Source organism: Danio rerio, chromosome 4, assembly GCF_052040795.2.
Source record: "Danio rerio strain M-AB ecotype USA chromosome 4, GRCz13ab, whole genome shotgun sequence".
In the NCBI taxonomy this organism is placed as follows: Eukaryota; Metazoa; Chordata; class Actinopteri; order Cypriniformes; family Danionidae; genus Danio; species Danio rerio.
Window position 1 is genome coordinate 77,860,001 of NC_141024.2, and position 22,818 is coordinate 77,882,818.

The 22,818-nt window shown below is 37.1% G+C and overlaps 2 protein-coding genes and 1 non-coding gene across 10 annotated transcripts in view; 2 read left to right on the top strand and 1 right to left on the bottom strand.

The window, feature by feature from the left end:
- Window positions 1-22,818, top strand: part of znf1086 (zinc finger protein 1086) — an 893,143-nt gene that overhangs the window by 559,686 nt on the left and 310,639 nt on the right. The window lies entirely within an intron of this gene.
- The window catches only part of si:dkey-220a11.5, a 765,979-nt gene that overhangs the window by 151,917 nt on the left and 591,244 nt on the right, over window positions 1-22,818 (top strand). The gene's annotated exons all lie outside the window — the stretch shown is intronic.
- Window positions 260-19,421, bottom strand: LOC101883686 (uncharacterized). 6 transcript variants are annotated; one of them, XR_015483353.1, is made up of 4 exons: window positions 18,218-18,428; window positions 16,868-17,017; window positions 3,580-4,908; window positions 260-3,388 (listed from the first exon to the last, which is right to left on the bottom strand). XR_015483353.1 is itself a non-coding variant. In XM_087248841.1 (3 exons), the coding sequence occupies exons 2-3, from the start codon at window positions 16,950-16,952 to the stop codon at window positions 3,692-3,694; spliced, it is 1,302 nt and encodes a 433-aa protein (XP_087104967.1). In that variant the 5' UTR covers window positions 16,953-17,017; window positions 19,382-19,421; the 3' UTR covers window positions 260-3,691. The 6 variants fall into 6 exon arrangements, 4 of the variants coding, with proteins under 4 accessions (XP_087104967.1, XP_087104970.1, XP_087104968.1 ...); XR_015483354.1 differs by lacking the exon at window positions 18,218-18,428 and adding an exon at window positions 19,382-19,421 and having other exon boundaries at window positions 2,334-3,388; XM_087248841.1 differs by lacking the exon at window positions 18,218-18,428 and adding an exon at window positions 19,382-19,421 and having other exon boundaries at window positions 260-4,908.

The following is a 22,818-nucleotide window of genomic DNA, read 5'->3' on the forward strand; positions in this document are numbered from 1 at the left end:
AGACCGAATGTATTTCTACTGGCCCTTAGTTCGAGAGAAAGACCCCCCCCCCACCCCCCTCAAACTGACTTTGTCGTTCTAGAGACCAACCACCCCCCAAATGAGTGTTTGTTCTGTTCCATACAGCAAAAAAATACATTTCGCATACCAAATCAAATTTTTTACTTTCTTTCTAAAGTTTCTTGTTTACTTCAGTATATCAAGTACATGCCGCTTGTTTGAGTCGCAACATACAAGAGAGATGAGCCAACAAAATAGCCTGAATGCAAATTATTTAATATAGAATATAACTCATAGAACAATTAATAAAAGCAACCAACAAATGTCTAGGGATAATAATGAAGATAAAGAACTTAGGATATAATCACAACAACACGTTACCTACATGATATAAGTAATGCAAAACAATACCTTAAAGTTAAAGAGTCAATGAAATGGCATGATGGTCTTGACATAAAGACTCCTGAGTAGCCACAGCGTCCTGGGGTAGCTAGCACAACAACTTTTATTTACCCATTGATGAGTAATGCAGGCATCCAATCAGGATTTACCTGGGATTTACTTTGGGATTATCAGTGTATTAATATTGTAACACTTAATACCTGTTGCTCTGCCTAAATCATAAAATATTCATCAAGTTTGTATTCTACTCAAAAAAGTAAATGTAGTAAACTAAAAAGAATCTTGAACCTAAAAGTAAAGAAAATTTACTAATAAAAGCTGCAACACAGGACAATTAAATTGGCTTTCTAAGCTTGAGGCCCTGGTATATGCAAACTAACCGTCCTGGAGCTCCACCTTGTTTGATGTGCGGTGTCTTCCCAGTGATTTGTTTCTCATTCAGGAAGTCAGACAGAGAACATCATCCAAAACAACACTAGCTACATGAATACACTGGAGAGTGGAGTACAAATGTATCCGCACCTGTACAATCACTTGCAATGAGATTTTAAGCCGCTGAGATGCTGTTTGCCAGATGTTTATGTGACTGTTCTTCTCTCAGCCGCCAGCATTGTGTTTACGGTAAACGTGAGGAGCGCAACACATTTACAACCCCACCTACTGCAGTGTAGGAGTGTTGGAAAACAGTATATCGTCACTCAGCCTTTTCAAACATTATTCAGACATGTAAAATCCTGTGCACATGAGAAAATGTTTTGCTGCATTCATGTCTTCTGTGCAACTTTTTGTCCATGTGTTTGTTAAACTGCGCCGAATGAGTGAAACTCTGCAGACACTGATCAGATCTGTAGAGTTTCTCTCCAGTGTGAATCCTCTTCTGTTTTCAGATGTGATAACTGATTAAACCTCTTGTCACATTGTGAACACTCCATTGTACACTCCAGTGTGAATCGTCTGGTGCAGTTTCAATTTTTGGAGCTGTAATAATAGTCTTCTCACACTTAAAGCACATATACTCTTTCACACCAGTGTGAATCTTCATGTATTCATTAAAGTTTGCTGATCTGTTGAAACTCTTCCCACACTGAGTGCATATGAATAGTTTCTCCGAAGCTGCGGTCACACTAGAGTTTGAGCATGCAAAATTCTGTTGTTTGGTGCTGCGAAAAGGGGCGGGATTAAACAAGATGTAACAGTCAGTAGATAAAATTACGTATCGATTTTATAAAAGGGTCTAAGTCTCCTCTGTGTGGGTTTATGACTCTTGGTGCCACAAAGTCTGAGCCTGTGTGTCACCACTTATCTAGAGGTAAGCCAGAGATGGTTGCCAAAACTTCAAAAGACATTCCTGCCCCCCTTCCTCCCGAGACACATAGGAACACACACACAAGGCTCCCGATGCTGAAAGGGACTCAGAAATCCTGAATCAGCCCAAAAGTAAATGTTATGTGTTTGTAAACTTTGTATTTCTTTTCTGACTTTTCTAACATGTAAATATCTCTCTCGTGCCCTTTTTAAGACACTATACCAGCTAAGAATGTGGGAATCATGTTGATTTCTTAAAACTGTAGTGTTTCATACCGTTAGGTTTCTCCTGCCATTTTACAACACATGATGCGTTGCACATGATCATAATCTATATGGCTTAAATTATTTAATGCTCTGAGTTTATGTCTCTTAGCATGCTTTAGGGCGGACCCTTATTTTGCATATTAGCGGTCCAGAGACAAAGAAAATCTCCCTCTCAAACTTTGCCAGGAGACCATTGGTCAGTCAGTCGAAAAAGGGGTGTGACATGCCACCACAGTTTAAAACCGAGCCGTGCGCACAACTCTGCACAGAACGATCCGGAAAAACTCTCTAAGAGGCTGCCCCCTTTTGAGGGGGCAAACCGCAATTTTCTTTAGCCGCGTGGCTCGTCCGAGCCCACGTTTTCTTATTTGTTCCAGCAAAGTAAAACTCAGTTTAAAGTTGCGATCGCGTATCCTCCGACCTGCATCGCAAACTGTGCATCTAGAAAGGACACTAAAGGACATCTAACGCATCAGAGAATACTCGCAAAAAGAGAGAAAAACCATCTTTCTAAAGGTAATTATGTTATGCATTAAAGCTGTGCCCCTTATCAAAAAGGTGTTTTCTTTGCAATCTTAATGGTCCTGAATAGTTGTGTGGAACTGAGGTAGATTTGCCATTCTTTTATTCTAAACTCTCTATTTCATCGCTTTTCTGTTTCTTTCTGTTTGTTATAGGTTTTATAGATCCCTATATAGCCTATCTATATTCAGTTTACGTTTGTTCTATGTTTGATGTTATGTTTGTGCGCTTGTTCGTTACATGTCAGACTAGTCAATAAATCCCATTATAATCAAATGGATTGTATTGTTTGCCTCACAGAAAAAGTTACTAAAGCAATTGATTCCTTTGCTACAAGCTGTTATTAAGTTCATCAAACTCATAAATGATTAATCTACTTCACAAGTAGTAATAATTTGCTTTCTAAACAAACAGATCATCACAGAGTCCACTCAGACGAGCAGGCGAGGTCTGGTTATATTTATAACAATACTAATAATAATAATAGGTTGTTTTTGATAATTAATATTCATATTCTAAGTGTCTGCTCGAACAAGCAGGCGGAATCATGTTATATATCTGTTTTGCAAAATTGACAGTAGGTTAAACCGGAATATTAATATTTAATAATAACTTGTTATTCATGATCATTAATATTCATAAACTTAGCTAATTTCGCTACAAAGATGATTATATATTTAAAAAAGTGAGCGATTGGTCCATGTTTTAAATTTCTGTCCAGAGAGGTCATGTTTTGATATTTGATTGGTCTCACACAGTCAAGTGATGCGATTTCGCAGGTAAGACTTCACCAAGATTAAACTTTGTAAGTAACTGAACTACGAAACTTGACGCAAGAACGTTTGAGGTTACAGAAGTAACCCTTTGTTCCCCGAGTAGGGTAACGGAAGTGCTATACAGTGGATTTGATCATGGGGGGGGCTTAACTGTGGCGGAATAAGCATTTGGGATCGCCTAGTGGGGATCACGCATAGCAGCTTACGCTGCCAATTCTTTGCTTCATTGGCCCATTCAATACTCTTTCAGACAAACGGCTTCTGAATCGAATCCTCCCATACGTGGATTTTCCAAGATCAAATCCACTGTACAGTACTGAAGTACCCCAACCGAAGGAGAACTTGTGTTTCCGGTCTGACGCATTTGCATGCGTATGAATGGAAGTCTATGGGGGAAAAAAATCAAGTGTGACCGTGGCTTAAGTGCAAGTGAATGGCTTTTTTCCATTGTGGCTCAACACGTGTTTATTAAGGTGTGCTGATTGGCTGAAACTCTTCCCACACTGAGTGCAAGTGAATGGTTTCTCTCCAGTGTGGATCCTCATGTGTATATTAAGGGATGACAATTGGCTGAAACTCTTCCCACACTGAGTGCAAGTGAATGGTTTCTCTCCAGTGTGGAGCCTCATGTGTAAATTAAGGGATGATGATTGGCTGAAACTCTTTCCACACTGAGTGCATGTAAATGGTTTCTCTCCAGTGTGGATCCTCATGTGTGAATTGAGGTTTGATGAATGGCTGAAACTCTTCCCACACTGAGTGCATGTGAATAGTTTCTCTCCAGTGTGGATCCTCATGTGTAGATTAAAGTGTGATGGTATGCTAAAACTCTTTCCACACTGGTGGCATGTAAATGGTTTCTCTCCACTGTGGATCTTCATGTGTTTATTAAAGTTTGATGATTGGCTAAACCTCTTCCCACACTGAGTGCATGTGAATGGTTTCTCCCCAGTGTGAATCATCATGTGTAGATTAAGGGATGATGATTGGTTGAAACTCCTCCCACACTGAGTGCATGTGAATGGTTTCTCTCCAGTGTGGATCCTCATGTGAATTTTAAGAGTGTTTTGTATTCCAAAACTCTTCCCACACTGAGTGCATGTAAATGGTTTCTCTCCAGTGTGGCTTTTCATGTGATTATTAAGGTTTGATGATTGGTGGTAACTCCTCCCACACTGAGTACATGTGAATGGTTTCTCTCCCGTGTGGATCCTCATGTGAATTTTAAGACTGCTTTGTATTCCAAAACTCTTTCCACACTGAGTGCATGTGAATGGTTTCTCTCCAGTGTGGATCTTCATGTGATTATTAAGGTTTGATGATTGGTTGAAACTCTTCCCACACTGAGTGCAAGTGTATGGTTTCTCTCCAGTGTGGATCTTTATGTGATTATTAAAGTTTGATGAGTGGCTGAAACTATTTCCACACTGAGTGCAGGTGAATGGTTTCTCTCCAGTGTGGATCCTCATGTGAATCTTAAGTTTGCTTTTGCTTGCCAAACTCTTTTCACACTGAGTGCAGGTGAAACGATTCTTGTCTCTCCTCTTTAAAATACCATCAGTCTGTAAATGACTTTGGTCCTCAATTTTGACATGATGTTCCTCCTCTTTACTCCACTCATACTCTTCAATTAGGTCTGAAATTAAAAAAAAATCATTAGTTTTTATTGAGTCTTAAAAACTGTCATTGAAAGCTGAAAAGTGAGAAGACACTGGGAACATTGGATACACACACTAATTTTGATGCACATTAAATGTAAAATAAATCAGATATTTTGTTTGGTCCATTAACTTGTACACATTTAAGTAGATTCCATTAAATTAATTTTTATTTATCTAGTGCTTTTACAATGAAAATTGTGTCAAAGCCGCTTAACATAGAACTCTGCTGACGTGTTTCCGGTAGAATATCAGTCAGGCTGTTTACTTACGCATAGCGAAATCTGATAGTGTTGATTTCATTCTACAGCGAAATCTAATAGCAGAGAAACCTAAACGCATCAGAGCATTGCAAAGAAGGGAGATTTACTCTTAAACTGGTGAGGCCATGTGCCAGTGGATGTCCAGCATCTGGAACATCATTACTATTAAGTTCCAGAAGCCACGGTAGTTGATTTATACACCATATTAGGCTGACAATCTCTGTGAAGAGGTGGAGTGACTGAAAGGAGACTGCTGTGATGCTGCTTTTGGTGATAATATAAGGTTCTAAAGGTACAGTTAAAAAATTATGTACAAGAATATAACCCAGATGAAAGAAGTAACAAGTTGTAATTGTATTTTATATTAAATAATATTACATTTAATATTATATAATATTACATTAACCATACTATAGTAAGTTTTATTATACTGTATATACTGTATACATGCACACACACACACACACACACACACACACACACACACACACCAAACATTCTAGTGTCATGTAAGAGGCAAATACCAAACTAAAACAAATGTGTTAAGCACAAATACTTACATTTACAACCTAATGCATTTCTATCTAATTTATACATCTACATCCTACAACATACAGAGTAATGTGTCCAGAGTAAATGCGACTGTGAGGGAGATGCCATCCATCACAAGGCTTAGGGTCTACACTGAGCATCTCATCTGCCGGGTGAAGCAACAAGCTGGACAGTCATCATCTCTTTCTATTACAGCAAGCATCAACCTGATTTACACAATGGCTTGCCTTCTGCCCATCAGTAATATTTTGGGATTTTCTGCCTGGATTTTGCCTACCCAAATTTAAAAGCTTGCCAAATCCACATGCAGAAGTGTAAATGAAAAAAATTGGCATAACTTTAAAGGGTCACGAAACACCAAAACACATTTTTTGAGCTGTTGACAGTCATATATGTGTCCCACACTGCTAAAAACACTATTAGGACACCTATATTTCACTAAAAAGTGTAAATTGGTTGTTTTTGCGTTATTTCAAGCAAATTCGTACTTCCGGTTTGAAACTAATTTTTGAAGCTGCGTCACGGCCATGACATAATAGCGTTGTATTCCAGCGTGCAGACTGGGCGTCTGTGCCAGAGTGTGTCTTATTACGTCTTACAGTGTGTTGCATTAATGCATGAGTAAGGCTTGGTTCAAACCAATCAGCGCGCTCTATTGTGCAACTTTATTAATATTCATTACTGTCAGAGTGTAGACGGCAGAGACGCCACGTTATATTGGCAAAACAAGCGTGAAGTGTTGCTTTAATAGTTTGCTGCAGTAAAGTTTTGTTTTCATTTTCTCTCTGTGAGAGCGCAGCTGGCGTCACGTGTGGATTAACAGTGTACGTGACGCGCGACAACAATAACTTACGTGTCTAAGGAGGAACATTGTTTACCTGAGAGCTGTTCTCATCTGCAAACGCTGAGATCTGGATTCGCTTGTAGTCTTCTCTTCATAAAGACGCGGCTCTAGTTGCTGTGGATTGTCCTGTCTACAGATTTGGTAAGTGAGCGACCAGTGCTCTTTGTTTATTCAGTTCGTATTTTATTCGTATCAAACAAACTATTGCACCGAGTGTAAACAAGTTAGCACTAACAGTTACAATTAAACTATAACCTCATGTTGAATTTTGTGACCGGAATAACATACACGGCTTTCTGACACTACCTGCCGTGTGCATCTAAGTTTCCGGGAAATGCTGAGTTTTTTTTTTTCTCTCATTCGCCGTGCGGTATCAAACATTGCATGAAAAATACACACTTAGAGCAGTTCCTTGAATCAAATATCATGTTTGTCGCGAGGGGCATGAATGAATTCCCTGAATGAAAGAGCCAAACTGCAGTTAAAGTCCACCATTTAATAATTTGGCAAATAATTCGACTACAGATTTTTATCTATTTTTATCGACTACAGATAAAAATAGAGGCGCTTTTGTATTTATTTATTTTTTATTAATTCAAATTTTAAAGTGTACCTTTTAGGTTCTGTGTGGTCTAGCGTGTTGTAATTAATTTTGGTGGTTCCTGCACATGTCTGTAATCATAGTAAAAAAGAAAAATGTCTCTACCATTATCTATGCAAAAGTTATTGTATTGTATCTCAACAACTGTTGAGAGGTGCTGTACAAGCCACAGGGATCGATCATTGTTTACATATTTCATTATTCTTTTGTTTGATCAAACATAATTTACTATGTTTGGACCACATCAGACATATAAAAGGATTACTTATGCACATCACCTCAAAAACAGAGGGGAATGGCCCTGAAGAACACAGCATAAGGTAAGAGATGACAGCTGTCTGTGCTATCTGGGGCTGCTTATTGATCATGAATGTATTGTTTACATTTCTGCGCTATGGAAACACCATGGTTCATCCGGCAACTGTTTGATATGGGAATATAATTCACTTTCATTTGAGCTATAACTTGTACATGTGTCATTTGAAAAATATGAAAATGGGCTGTGGGGTCCCCGGTCCCCTTATTATGGTGGGCACATCCCTTATTATGGTGGGCACATCCCTTATTTTCACATCCCAATGTTGACAGGTATACCCTACATAGTAAAGCTGAACTGTAGTAGGTATTGTTGTTCCAAAGACATCTACTTTAGTTCCTAGTTTATAGGTCTTACTGTTCCCCTAAGACCTCTCAATACTAAAAAATTTGTTCTGAAAGAATCTCCATCTGTACCTATCCAATAGAGTGAAGGAACTATGACATCAATTTGTATGCAAAAACCCGGAAGCGAGTTAGCATTTTAGCACTTCCGGTTCCCTCGTCCCAAAGTCAATGGGTTTTTTGTATGGGGTTTCAGTAAAATCGCTAAAATAAGGTCCGTGGCTAACACAAACTCACTATACTTTCACGTTTTATTCTATGACATAAAACACATCCGTTACAGCACACTCGTGAATTTTTAAATCGCTTATGCTTCTTCAAAAGGACGGTTGCTATCAAAGTGCTAAATGAGACTACAGGTGGTGTCGAGGACATTATACGTCATTGAAATGATCAGGGGCCTCATGTACGAAGACTTGCGTGGAAATCTTACTAAAACATTGCGTAAGCTGTAAATGTGCGTACGCAGAAAAAAATTCAGATGTATGAAACACTGCGAACGCCGAATCCCACGCATATTCTTTTGTACATCCGAATGAACGTGAAACTGAGCGCAACATGCACGAGCACAAAACCCCTCCCTGCCTCCTCCCTCGTATGAATATGCTAATGACTATGCTAATGGAAAACCCAACGAAAAAGTAATGGCAAAGCAAGCAAAAAGAGAAACTTTGAACAGAATGTAAATTGGAGGTGCTGCTTTCGGAGGTATACCAGAGAAAAGCGGTGTTATTTGCAAGTTTGTTCTCTGGAATTAACAACAAAAGAAAAAAAATAGAGTGGGAGAGTTTAGCTGATGCGGTCAACACAGTTGGGTCTGAACATCGCACTGAGTGCATTAAAAAAAAGAAATAGTGTGGTTTATATCTGTAAAATGTTGCAGCGACCTTAACAGTCTCAGTGGCGCAATTCGTAAGACGCATGTGATCATGTATTGACACGTTCGAGCATGAACTCGGCTCGAATCCAGTGTCTGAAGTACTCTTTCTTCTTTTTTCCCCCGCTACATATCAGATTTTGCCAACTATTTATCACGAGAAAGACAAGCAGGAATCATCAATAGGTTCATATCAATAAGCATCATATTTTATTAGCAGATTTATTGAATGGAAATGTTACTGATTCACGCATGCAAATTCATCTTCAGATAGTTCCTTTATAGCAATGTGCGTGCAGTAGATAGCTTAGATTACATTGGGAAAACAGGCGACTGCTGCAAATTGTGCTTTAATGTTTAGCTGGTCAACTGTATGGTATGGAAACCTTACATACCTACTAGATGAACCCGTCTCATACAGCTGCCATTGCAAGGCTCAGACACTTTGTAGAGAAGAATTTAACACAACTGCCTCTAGGAGTCGCCAATGGAAATAAAACAGACACGCACAAAAAATGTGCGAACGCCAGCCAGAAAGCTGCCGTGAAGCTGCGCACATTCCCACGTTCAGTTCATCATTAGTAAATCCAAACGTGAGCGATTCTGAGAGTGAAACCTGGTGTACGCAAAGTTTTTGTTTGTACGCAGCGTTGATACATGAGGCCCCTGGTCTGTAGCGCAGCTCGCTTCTGTTGGGCATTTGGATTTGTCTGTTATTTAGGTATTTTCATGAATAGTATTTTATAGTTTGTAGTATTTTTCTAATTGGGAATTCAGATTGTGTGTAGATAATTCCTTCACTTGTAAAGACTGTCGAGACAGATTCATTTGTTGATCATTTATTTTAATTAAACGATACTCACCAGTTCAGCCTGCCTTTTTCCTGCTCTCAGTAATGCAAACGTGTAAATAAATGTGTAAAAATACATGCATTTTAACTGTCATTTTTAGGAAATCAAGTGATTTTTCGTCTTTTTTTCTTTATCTAAACAAGTTTAACTCTGTCATAACTGCAATATTTACACTCATCTGTAAAATATATAGCATATTTGACTGTATGGGCTGCTTTTCACTGTACTTCGTGACATAAAAGGAATATTGAATGTTGCTCTGTGTTCATGATGGAACTTGCAGGCATTGATTTGATAGACTTGTCCCTCACGCCTCATTTCTGTCGTCTGTTAAAGCAAGCAGGCTGTGTGCACGCGAACGATACACTTATTTAAATATGTATTATGATAATACTATGTAGGCACATTTATACATAGTTTTAAAACTTTTAGAACAACCGTAAAGCAAAACAGATGTATTTCCCACTTAAAAACGACCCATAAGGCACGTAGGTCTATGTGTTTGTGTGTATTTATTTGTTTATAATATATACTGTGGATTATAATATAATAAACAGAGAGATTAACTCTTTGTCATGGACATTATTTCTAAAAAATAAGCTTGATAAGTCGTCTGTAGCAGGGTGGTGCTGACGTCACAGGCACACGCCCCGAGGGCTCTGTAGTCCGTTTATAGCCTAATGTTAGCTTTTCATCTCTTGCGTTTGCATTTAAGATCCAAAAGTGCTCAAAGTTGTATTTTCATGTGAGGATTATCCGGCTGGACAAAACGTGTTAGTGTAATGAACAGTGTTTGAACACAGAGCTTATTATTGGCAATCTTCGAAAAGCCTATGGGAAAATCCTATAGGGATTTTCATGAAGGAACCAGTTTTATGCAAGCAGCCGATTAGCCTACAAAGTGACGTCATAGTTCCTCCACTCTATAGTTACCATGTTAGCCACCAAAAGCATAACAGCTATGCATCTTTTTCTTCAATGTCATTTTATTTCATTCTATTTTTTCTTTTATTATTTAACTTTATTTACTTAAATATTTATTGTGTCTTTAACTTAGTAAATATCCATAAAGATCTTGAGCGTAGATTTATATTGCTAAATGGCTCTATGGATAGCATTGAAATATCACTCATGAATATATATGCTCCAAAGGAGGACAGACCGGGTTTTATTAAAAAAAGTTTTCAACACAATTATACAGCATAGCTCAAGAATATTACTAATTGGAGGAGACTTCAATTGTACTTCAACCCCTGGGAGTTAAACGCCGATGTGTATGACGCAGTTAATGACGGTATGTAAGAGTCTAAATGTTGTTGTTCTGAGTTTTTATGTTGAACGGTCTACAAACTTTTTGCGAGTGTTTAAGCTGGCCTCTGCTGATGAAACTGCAAACTATCTATCAGGCCCGGATTGGCTAATCAGGAGGACCGGGAGAATTCCCGGTGGGCAGGTCCGTTTTTTGGCCGCGAGGGCCGGTGTCCCTAGCTTCAGAATCTGCTGCTCTCAGCAGTCACACTTTTTAAATTTATTTATTTATTTACTTGACCACAGTCTTCTTATTCATTATTTTACCGCAGCTCTGCTCTTTTTATATATAACCAACCTACAGGTTAATGATGATATAAGTCAGATGAGTCACCTCTCAATATTCAACTGTTGTAGTCCATTACATTTTCGAGGAATGTAATGGTGATCAGGTAGCCTTTGCTCCTGTTCAATTCAATTCAATTCACCTTTTTTTGTATACACTTTTACAATGAAGATTGTTCAGTCCAAACTTCCCAAGGTAACACAACAAACCTTATTAACCACCTTAAAAGCCATCACAAAGTGGCTGTCATCAGTGTGTCAAGTGTAGGAGAATTCTCCTTTGCATTTTTATGTATTACTAATATCACTAAACCAGACAACATTTGTTTTATAAGTTACCAAATATTCACAGAGATTCAGCAGTTTTTTTTCAGACGCATTTGCCAGTCTATAGACAAAAGACACTATTCTATAGTTTCAATGTAAAAAAAAAATAGGAAAAAAAGTCATTGTGGCCCTGTTCACATGGGTATTCAGGTTTGTTTTCATCAATCTGATGCAACTGTTATTTATTTATTTACAAGCAAAGAAAATGCAACTAAAATTTTCAGATCAATTAACTAACTTAATTAAAAGACTAGCCTTTTTATACATTAAATAATGGAAATGATAACTAATTTCCTTTATTTCCAATTAGACGATGTACTTTATTCAGTTTTAATAGATATATATGCTTTTTTAAAGTAACATTCGTTTAACAAATATTTTAAATGGCATTCAATTGCAACATTTATTTTTTCTTCCTAACGCTAATATTGGTTGGGTAATAAAGCATGATTTAGTTTAGCTTGCATGTGTGGACATAGTTTGACGTCTTTACCTAAAACTTTAAACATTTATTTAAAATAAAACGGAAAGAAAAAATGAGACTAACATTTAATTTAAACCACTTGTTTGGTTCTTAAGCCATGATCTGTTTGCATTAATTTAAAAGGGATGGTTGCCTAACCCTCATTGATGAAATTGGTAATAGCCCCATGAATTATGACATCCTGTCGCCGGTGAAATTTTATAGTGATATTTTATTTTTTGAGAAGAAACAAAAGTGGAAACTGCGGATGAAAACCTGGCTGGGAAGACGGCGATAACATGAATTATCTTTTCTTCAACGAGAAAAGATCGCAGACACGACACCGTGACGGCGTTTATTATACAACGCAGGTCGTGTTTATGATCATTAATATTAACACCTAATATTAATAACATATCAATAACTCCTCTTACTTTAAACTTTACTTTAGAGCTTGTTCTTGTTGGTGCAATATGGGTTTATTACATGTAGGCTATGAATCATATTATGAAGAATGATTTAAAACATGCTTTTTCTTTGTTGCATCCTATCTGTAAGGTGTTTTATTTATGTATTTATCTATTTTTAAATAAAAAAAAAACAAGCCCTGCAAATAGTTTCATCCAAATTATTGGTTCGCCTTTCTCGTTCGCCTTAAATCCAAAATGTTCCCAAATAGGCAATGTAACAGGTTTTCCAACGAGTTTCATGGCTGAATTTGAACTCGCTGAATCGCCTCTAACGTTATATTCATAAATGTAGTCCTTGGCAACATCTGTTACAAAAAAAAAAAAAAAGAAGCCCGGTGCTCTTTTTTATGTCACTGGAAAGCGACTGATTCAGCTGTTGTGCGTGAGTCGTGTTGCTGTCGATGTTATAATTGTAATTTTAAAAATATTATGATATTCAAGATCTGTAAAGTAATACAGCTCTGGATTGAAACAGCAACCACAAGTCTCCTCCATCATTAAAAGTTTGCCAAAGTCACCTTGACAATCCAAACACTGCTGTCACCTCAACAGAAACCCTGCAGTGCTTTCATTTGATTGAAGAATAGAAAAAACAAGACTGAGGTAACACGCTTTTTCCCGCTCGAGCACACAGCGCGCAACAGCAAAACACTCGCAGTCGTTAGTAACTATTCAACTGATGCCCCTTATGCAGCCAAACTTTAAAAATATATAAAGTATTTTTTTTATCGTTTAACTGATAACATTAATCGGTTACAAACGCACTCTTTCGGTTAACGGTTAATCGGTTATTTTGAGCATCCCTATAATTAAACTGCATGTGCAGGCTCTGAATTTTTTCTTTTCCCCTCAGGGCCGCACGCCGGAGATCCGGCAAAGTGCCAGAATACTTTAAGCCCTGAATAACAGTAGTAAAGCATGGTATAGTTACTTTGCATTGCAAGACTAAAGACACGTTTTTATTCACTCACCTTTTTTAGATCATGTGTTTCATCTGTTGTCATGAATAGCTGCACTGCAAAAAAGCTTTTCTTTCTTAGTCATTTAGTCTCGTTTCCAGTCCAAATATCTAAAAAATCCTAAATCAACACTAGACAAGAAAAATGGCATGAGCGAATGAAGTAAAGCTTAAAACTTCTGTTGGAGATTATTTCTCATTAAGATTTTTTTTACGCACTTAGCAAATAATTTAGCTTGTTTTAAGCAAAGGATCAATTCATTTTTAGGTTTATTTCTTTTTCAGAAAACAAGACATAATTTCTTGTGCTATTTCATGTGTCTAGTATGTATCTTGATTTTAAAATATTTAGATATTTGGATTGAAAACAGGACAAAACTACTAAGTTTTTTATTTTATTATTATTATTAATTATTTCTTGTTTTTTATATCCGATTCATCAATTAATCGAAAAAATAATCGACCGATTAATCGATTATTAAAATAATTGTTAGTTGCTGCCCTAATATATACCTTTACTATTAAGTGACTATACAGTGAATTAAAAATGGCATCAAATTACAGCAGGTGAACTTTGATTAAGCATGAACTTAAGACTTAGAGACTTAAGACTGAGAGTTAACCTGCCCTCGACCAGGCTAGTTTCCCAGCAAAGTTGCCAGAGTAACTGAGTTTGAAATATCGTAGATTTGATTTATGAAACTGATTCAGCCATTAATAAACCTGACATATCTACATTTACATTTACATTTAGTCATTTAGCAGACGCTTTTATCCAAAGCGACTTACAAATGAGGACAAGGAAGCAATTTACACAACTAAGAGCAACAATGAATAAGTACTAAAGGCAAGTTTCAGGTCTGTAAAGTCTAAGAAGGGAAGTGTTAGTTTTTTTTTTTTTTTTTTTTTTGTACAATTAGTGTGATATTCAAAGAGGCAATTGCAGATTAGGAAGTGAAGTGGAGACTAAATAGTTGAGTTTTTAGTCGTTTCTTGAAAATAGCGAGTGACTCTGCTGTTCTGATGCAGTTAGGGAGTTCATTCCACCAACTGGGCAGATTGAGCGTGAGCGTTCGCGAAAGTGATTTTTTCCCTCTTTGGGATGGAACCACGAGGCGACGTTCATTCACAGAACGCAAGTTTCTGGAGGGCACATAGATCTGCAGAAGTGAGTGCAGATAAGAAGGTGCTAGGCCAGAAGTCACTTTGTAGGCAAACATCAGAGTTTTGAATTTGATGCGAGCAGCAACTGGCAGCCAGTGCAAACGGACTAGCAGCGGAGTGACATGTGCTCGTTTAGGTTCATTGAAGACAACCCGTGCTGCTGCATTCTGGAGCAGTTGAAGAGGCTTGATAGAGTTAGCTGGAAGCCCAGCTAGTAGAGAGTTGCAGTAATCCAGTTTGGAGAGAACAAGAGCTTGAACAAGGAGTTGAGCTGCATGTTCAGATAAGAAGGGTCGGATCTTTCTGATGTTATAGAGTGCAAATCTGCACGATCGAGCAGTTCTAGAAATGTGGTCAGAGAAGTTTAGTTGGTCATCAATCGTTACTCCAAGGCTTTTCACCATTTTGGATGCAGTAATGGTTTCCCCATCCATCTGGATTGAAAAGTTATGGTGTAGAGTCGGGTTGGCAGAAACTACAAGCATTTCCGTTTTTGCGAGGTTCAGCTGAAGATGATGATCTTTCATCCAGTGTGAAATATCCAACAGGCAGGCTGAGATACGAGCTGGAATGGAGGGATCATCAAATATCTAAAATAAGCCTGGCTTTTTCTCTAAGCTTGGCAAATGGAACAGGGCTCTGGTATAGCATGAGCAGTGTGGAAACGTGATTACAGATAACCCCAGATTCTCTTCATCCAGGGTTAGAATGACCCAGGGTTAACAATTTGAAGTGTGAAATTCCCTAAAAATACTCAGCTTCAGCTCTCAGGATTAACAGAGCAAAATAACAAACACCAACAATTGTCAATCATGTCATAGTAGTGACCTGATCTTATATGCTATTGTTTTAGAACTTCAGCTGTCTATTGGAGAAATGACCGGCAGAAAACAGTCACACTACTTGCTCTACAAACAAGTGTGTTTATGTCTATACATACAAAGAAAAATAATAAAATGAGAAAATATGACTTTGCAACATCAAGCAGCATTAGGCATGGGCCAGTATAAGATTATGACGGTATGATAACCTAAAATAAATTTTCTTCTCAGAAACATGTAGCAGTAAACATGTCAGGCTAAATCATTCAAATGAATCAAAGATTTCTTTACGATTTAAAACGGCATCTTTGGATATCTTTTCTGCAGGAGACACTGTTGTCCTAAAAAAACATAAACAAAACATAAAAAAGGTACAGCAGAAAATGTTGGCGGTTTTAAAACCTTGACTTTTCCAAACAGCGGTAAACCTTGAACATGGTTATCGCCCCATGCCTAAGAAGCATAACTCTGATTTTAGGATCTAAAAATTAATTATTTAAAAAAAGTCTCAAGCAAAAAGATTTCAATGGCGCCGCCTGCTGGTACATAAAGAATATGGTCAATAATCTCAGTTTTACCAAGTTAAATTTAAGACTTTTTATGACATTTTTAATACCGTAATGAATGAAATTTTAGACTCATGAAGGTCTAAAGGCTAAATAACTTTTCAAATGGCCCAAATGAAAAAAGTTTTTTATTTGCCCCGTCCAAAAATTGTTTATTAAATTGTTATAATTTAATACATTCAATAATACAATAATAAATTAATAATATTTTTAATATATTTTAGATATTTCTTTGTAAAAAAAATTAAATATTGTGTAAAAACAAGCAAGCTCTACTTGTATTCAAATATAAACGGTCTTCATAATAATAAAAAATGGACAAATGTTTTAAAAGTAAAAAAAAAAAAAACTACAATAAACTAAATCTATGCACAATAATTTGTCCAGGTCAATGTCCTCAGCAGTAAATACATGGAGCATGTTTAAACAAATGTTATTGTAAGGAAAATAATTAAAACAGATAAATTAGAGTAAAAATGACCTTTTTTAAATAAAAAGTTTAAAGATTTATTGAGAAAGATTGTTGGTGATTGTGTAACAAAACATGAACAAAGGAAAATGAAGACTTATTTTTAAAAAAAGATTTAAGACCTCCAACACAATATGTCAGTAAATTTAAGAGTTTTTAAGGCTCAAAAAGAGTTTTCTATGAGAATACTGTAGGTCAAATATCACCAGCTCAGTTAAACCTTTTTAAATTTATTGTATTTATTTATTTTATAAAGCACCAGTGATCAAGGACGCTTTACAAACAGTAGAACAAGAAAAGCAATAGCCTTAAGAAGGTAAAGAAAATGGGAGACTAATAATATATAAAAGAAAGACAAAAGACATGAGAAGATGGATTTAATTTAGTATTCTTATTATTAAAATATATCTGAATGAGGATCAAATGACTGAGTTGTTGTTTAAGAATGAAAATTCAACCTGTTTGTTCCTGCAGATCTTCCTGTTTGACTGTGAATGTTTCTTCAATCTTCACATCTTCACTCTCCTCTTTAATAAACGCCATCTTTATAACAGTGTGGAGATCAGTCGCTTCAGCAGGAGTTTTTCTCTGTGTTTGGACACTTTATCCTATTTAAAATAAACAAAACAATAAAAACGTCCTGTTTAAAATAAATAAAACAATGAAGAGAAACAAAATAACTTCTCTTTAACACTTGCTTCAACAGTTTCTATTAATGAGAGTAATTAACAAAAAGAGATCAGGTAAAACGTTTCTTTAAAGAGCCCATATTATACATGAAATAGGGTCATATCTTGGTTGTAAGGGTCTCCAACAACAGTCTAATATGCATGCAAGGTCAAAAAACACTTTCATGGTCTTATAATCTGCATTTATTTTTACCTAATTATCCCAGCGACTCCTGTATGAATCGTCCAGTGATTCATTTGTTCCCAAACCCCTCCTTAGCGCGGAGCTAATCTGCGCTGATTGGACCGATGACAGTCTGTCGCGATTGGTCGACTGCCTTCAGTCAGAGAGGGAAATGGCCAATAGCTAATCAGCAATTTAAAAAGTATTCACAGTTCATACACGCTCGATAGTGTAGGCGTGAATTTTAGCTGCCACACTATGGCGAGTGGATAGTGCCACGGATAACCGAACGAAGGAGACAGTCGTGTACTCGCCATACCACACACACACAAAAACACACACACACCTCCGGATGACAACGCTCCCGCTTCCGCCCGCACCCGCCAGGTTTTAGCCTGAGAACCCGCTCCGTTTTCTGCCCGCCGCGCCCGGTCCCGCTAGAGCGGAGAACACAACCAAAAATCACCCAGTATACAGTCCAGACAGCCAAGCTGTCTGTATAGACACATACACACAGCACAAAGCACACAGAGCTCGTTCGTTCGTTCGTTCGCTCTCTCTCGCTCTCTCTCATACGCTCTCTCATACCAAGCAGACTCTCTCTTTCTAATTCGCATAGCAATATCCGTGATATTGCTAGACAGCCCGCTCCCGTCCCAAATTAAACCCGTTACCGACCGCTCCCGCGATTTATTCGGAAATTTATTCCCGCGGCTGTCCCCGCGCCAGATTTCTGCGGCGCGGGAATAAATTTCCGAATAAATCGCGGGAGCAGAACTCTAGCACGGAGCTCCAATAACAAAGCAGCACGCGTCGCGTTTTTAACGTGACTTTGCACGCGATAAGATCATATATCCAGTTAACCTGATACAGTACACGCGGTTACAAGTAACAAATCACAACTAAATACATTTGCAAGCTAGAGTAAACGAGGCAACAACTTTAACCGCACGTACTTACACTTGAGAAATGGAAGAAACCCATCCTGACGTCCATCAGTTACTCTTTACTGATCCTTCCTTTAACAAACTCAGATGAAGTATTCTTTGTAGCATGTAGCTTCCAGAAGTTTCCAACTGCTTGGTTATAATGCTGAGGTTTCATCTTTGGGTAGAGACTCAATATATCCATCTGCAGTGTGACTTCAATCAACCGGCATGTTTGTGTGCGTGTGTTTGTGGGTGTGCGTGTGTTTGTGGGTGTGTGTGTGTGTCTGGGTTCCTGCGTCAGAGGGTGGGGCCTCAGGTTTGAAATCTCCCGGGTTTGCGCGTGCACGTGAATAACTTGGTTTCGTTCGTACATCATGGCGAAACACCTAATGAGTCGGTATCAAGGCGACTCGTTCGAAGCACTATGAGTCGACTCTTTTATAGATGAATCAACAGTTTTAAACACTGTACAACTAACAGATTTAAGCCTTAGCTGGATACTTCACTTAGAGCTGTGTTACACACTACATGGAGGGGAATTTTCAAAAACCCATAATATGGGCTCTTTAAAACAGTGGTTCTCAAAGTGAGGGGTCATGGAGGTAAAGTTGGTCTTATATTCACACATTCGTTTATTTACCAGTCTATATATTGTTTACCATGTTACTTTGTATATTCGATCGGAATAAGCATGCAAGTATGACTTGAAAACAGCAATAACACTGTTTATTTGACTGAGAACAATGTTGTACTTTGATAGTCATTTGCTGCTAATATGATTTCTTTATTAAGAATTTGCAATAAATATTTTTCTAAAATGATATTATTAAGGGGAATGTCTGAATATCTGAATATAAATTAGAAAGGGCTAATGTTGTTTAGAAGTCATACTTGCATGCTAGTTCTGACCGAATATTTTCAGTAACATAATAAACAATATAGAGACTGCTAAATAAATTGTTATTTTTGGGATCGCGGGCTGAAAATTTTGGGAAACGCTGCTTTAAAACTTGCATTACACACTTTTCTGTTTTAAACAAAAGCCCTCGGTTACTGAGAATAAAATAGTACAACGCTGTATAGATGGTTAAAATAATATTTCCAACAGCGGGTACATAATGTAGCATCTGATTAAAAAGCTGTAACTTTAATTAAATCGGGTCATATCTGTAAACATTTAAAAACACAAACCTTTCTCCAGTTGAATCAAAGCGCTGAAGCGGCGCCACCTGATGACGTCACACAACACGCCAAAATAAAAGTCTTTTTTGTTTAGCTTTTTTGCCCCTTACTGTTGCAGTCATGACTTATTGACACATTTCTTTCTTGTTTTTCACTCTATACTATTGCTGCTCTCTCTCTCTCCCTCACATTTGCACATTTTAGGTGCTTTATTGGCATGACAAATAACTGTACATTCATATTTCGACACTCCGTACAAACAAGACAGTGCAAAAAGGGCAGTAGTGCAAACAAATATGGATATAAAATATAATACAGAAAAAACACAGAAATAAATAAAATAAAAATAGATAAATAAAAATAAAAAGATGGATAAAATAAAAAAATATTCATAAAAATTTAAATAGAATAGATCTCTCTCACAAACACACACTTTAGTATTTAAAGTTGATCAAAACCTTTAATCTAAACATTTTAAGACAATTTTGAGAAACTTTTTTTATCCAGTTCATGATGACTTGCATGACTACAACACATTACTTACTATTAATATTAATAGTCCAAATCTCATCCTCATAATTATGACCCCTTATTTTCTTTTCTATTTTTACAACTTTATAAGCCTATATAGGGTTTCTTATTGTTTCATATGAATTGTCGTCTCTTATTATCTGTTCCACGTTTCCTGCCATTCTTTAGCAATATCTTCAGTAATAATATTTAATTTACCTTTACTTACAGAAGCATTAAAGGGGTAGTTCACATAAAAAAATTTCAATTCTGTAATTTACTCGTCCTCTACTTGAGCCAAACCTGTTTGAGTTGCTTCTGCTGAATGCAAATGAAGGACACAGGGTCAAAAAGCAGCCACTTTATGGTTCAACAGCTCCTACTTTGGGCATGGCTGCTTTTTTCAACATTTTCTGGAACTCAAAATGTTCTTGGAACTCGATTACAATTGAACCACAAAAGTCACGTCACAGGTTTTGACAATGTTTTTTGGTTTCTTTTCCAGAAAAACCACTGTCAAACCCTTTGAGCATCTCTGGACTCTTGCTGCTATGACAGATGAGGGAGCTCTCTGATTTCATCTAAAGTGTTTTCATTTGCATTCTGAAGATGACCAAAGTTCTCAGGGGATTAAAACAACAGGTAGAGAGACAATCGTTCTCGAGAGCCACATCGCACTGCTTTTTTAAAATTTATTAATTTTTTATTGCAATAACAACTGGCAATTACAACAAATAGAAATACAGAAACTGATACTCGTGTGATATTACGCATATATTCATTCATTTTCTTTACAGCTTAGTCCCTTTATTAATCAGGGGTCGCCATAGTGGAATGAACTGCCAACTTATCCAGCACGTGCTTTACACAACGGATGCCCTTCCAGCTGCAACCCGTTACTGGGAAACATGCATACACACTCATTCACACACACCACATGTCTATGGACTTTGTGAAAACCAGAGCATCCAGAGCAAACTCACGCGAACACAGGGAGAACATGCAAACTCCACACAGAAATGCCAACTGACCCAGTTGAGGCTCAAACCAGCAACCTTCTTGCTGTGAGGCGATCGTGCTACACTGTGACGCCTCACATATGTGTAATTATTTGAGGTATTAAACTGGTATTGGTGAAGAACTATGGTTACTAAAAGGCACCATTCAGATGTAATGATCTGGGCAACCAAGCATGTATTGTTATAGACACTATGCTTATTTGTCTTAAGAGATGTAAGGCAGGTCCTGTTCATGTAATTTGCTTTAGTCTATCAAGTTGGTATTGGCATGAACAGCTATACCTGTTAACAGGTTTCATATATGTAAAACGGTCCTATTCAGTTAATGGTCTGGCCTATTAGCCAGCTATTAATAAAGATGAATGCACATGATGATGAGCCATTTATTTAAATGAATATGTGACACAGATATTTAAATTTCATTGTTGCAAACACGTTACAGGAGTAAGTGCAGTTGTTGTTGTATGTGATGTTCACCACTGTAATTACACCATAGTCAAACAGAAGTCTGAGAAATGCTATAGTTGGTGTAGGTGGAGCAGGTTAATCACATTAAAAGTTCTGCATTGTGTAGATATAATAGTGAACTCTTGTCATTGAATTATTCTGTATAAACTGCCTATACAATAATTTAACTTGTTATGTAATTATTTTCTAATTATAAATATATAGCTGCATGACAGATTTAATAGTGGACTCCACAAAGGTAAGACCAAAGCTTGAAATCGCATCACGTAAGTGCATGAGACCAATAGAAGATCAAAACATGAGCTATATGGAGCAACCAGTCGCTTTTAGTATCGTCTAATTATATTGTTTTATCCCACTCTTTTTTGCAGCGCTGTAAGAAAGAATTTTGCAAGCACAAACTCTAGTGTGACTGCAGCCCAACTTGCTTTCAGATTAACTATGCCCGGCTGCTATATATATGTATGAGCCTACCTTAGACAGAGTGGGTACATCTAGAAGCTGCTGTGCTGTAGAAGTTTCTGATTAAAATTATGATTTGTGCCTGTACCATAACAGATCTCTCTTGTTGTGATATGTGTCTTGGTAACCTTTAATGTGTTGTTTTTTGCTCATTGATTCGACTGAATTGAGTGAGTGAGTGCATTTTCCCTCCTTCTCCTGGTTAAGAGATAAGGCTATATAGTAGAATTAGTTATATTTCAGATAGTATAAATCAATTATTAGCAACAAAAGACCAACTTCATAATGATTTTAGTGTAAAAGACTTTAATTTGAAGCAAAAAATATGCTGGAGGACGGGATCAGATATATGGCACTTTAATCACACCTGATTGCCTCTGCAGCTTGTACATAACATTTCACAGGACCTGGAATTAACACAAATGAGTTTGAAGTTACCGTGTGTCTCATCCATTTGTGATTAATGTACAAACAATGGCCAAAAGTAGCAAAAAATGGACAGTATGTGATCGCTTTACTGTGTTAAAAAAGGTTTTGTCAAAGGGTATCTTATATATGCTTTTGTGAATGTCTATGCATATTTGTTTGCACAAACACAACTGATAATTAGAGGGAAAAACATCTTTGTTACATATCCGGTGAATAAGAGGCTTTCGAGAAAGATGAGCTGCTCACACATGTTCTGTTCAACTAAAAAACGAAGGAAAGAAAAAAAATTGGCACAAAAACAAGTTAAATTTTGATCATAAAATTTTATAGACACTTTTGGAAAGAAATAATTGATCTGTTAAGAGTGTGTTGACAGTTTACAGGAAGCAGTAATGAGCTGCACGTGCTTTAGGAGAAGTAAAGGACTCTAAACTCACATAAAGAACAAGTTCAGTGATAAATAAATGACTAAAACATTGCTAATATTAATATATTGACTGAACTTAACACAAATAAAACCTCACTGTGAAGATTAGAAATTGTTTCTTTTAACGAATA

Coding starts and splice junctions, on each gene's coding strand:
- LOC101883686 (XM_087248841.1), bottom strand. CDS start 16,952: ATGGCGTTTATTAAAGAGGAGAGTGAAGATGTGAAGATTGAAGAAACA. Junction 4,909..16,867: donor AGATCTGCAGGAACAAACAG/GTTGAATTTTCA, acceptor TTTTAATTTCAG/ACCTAATTGAAGAGTATGAG.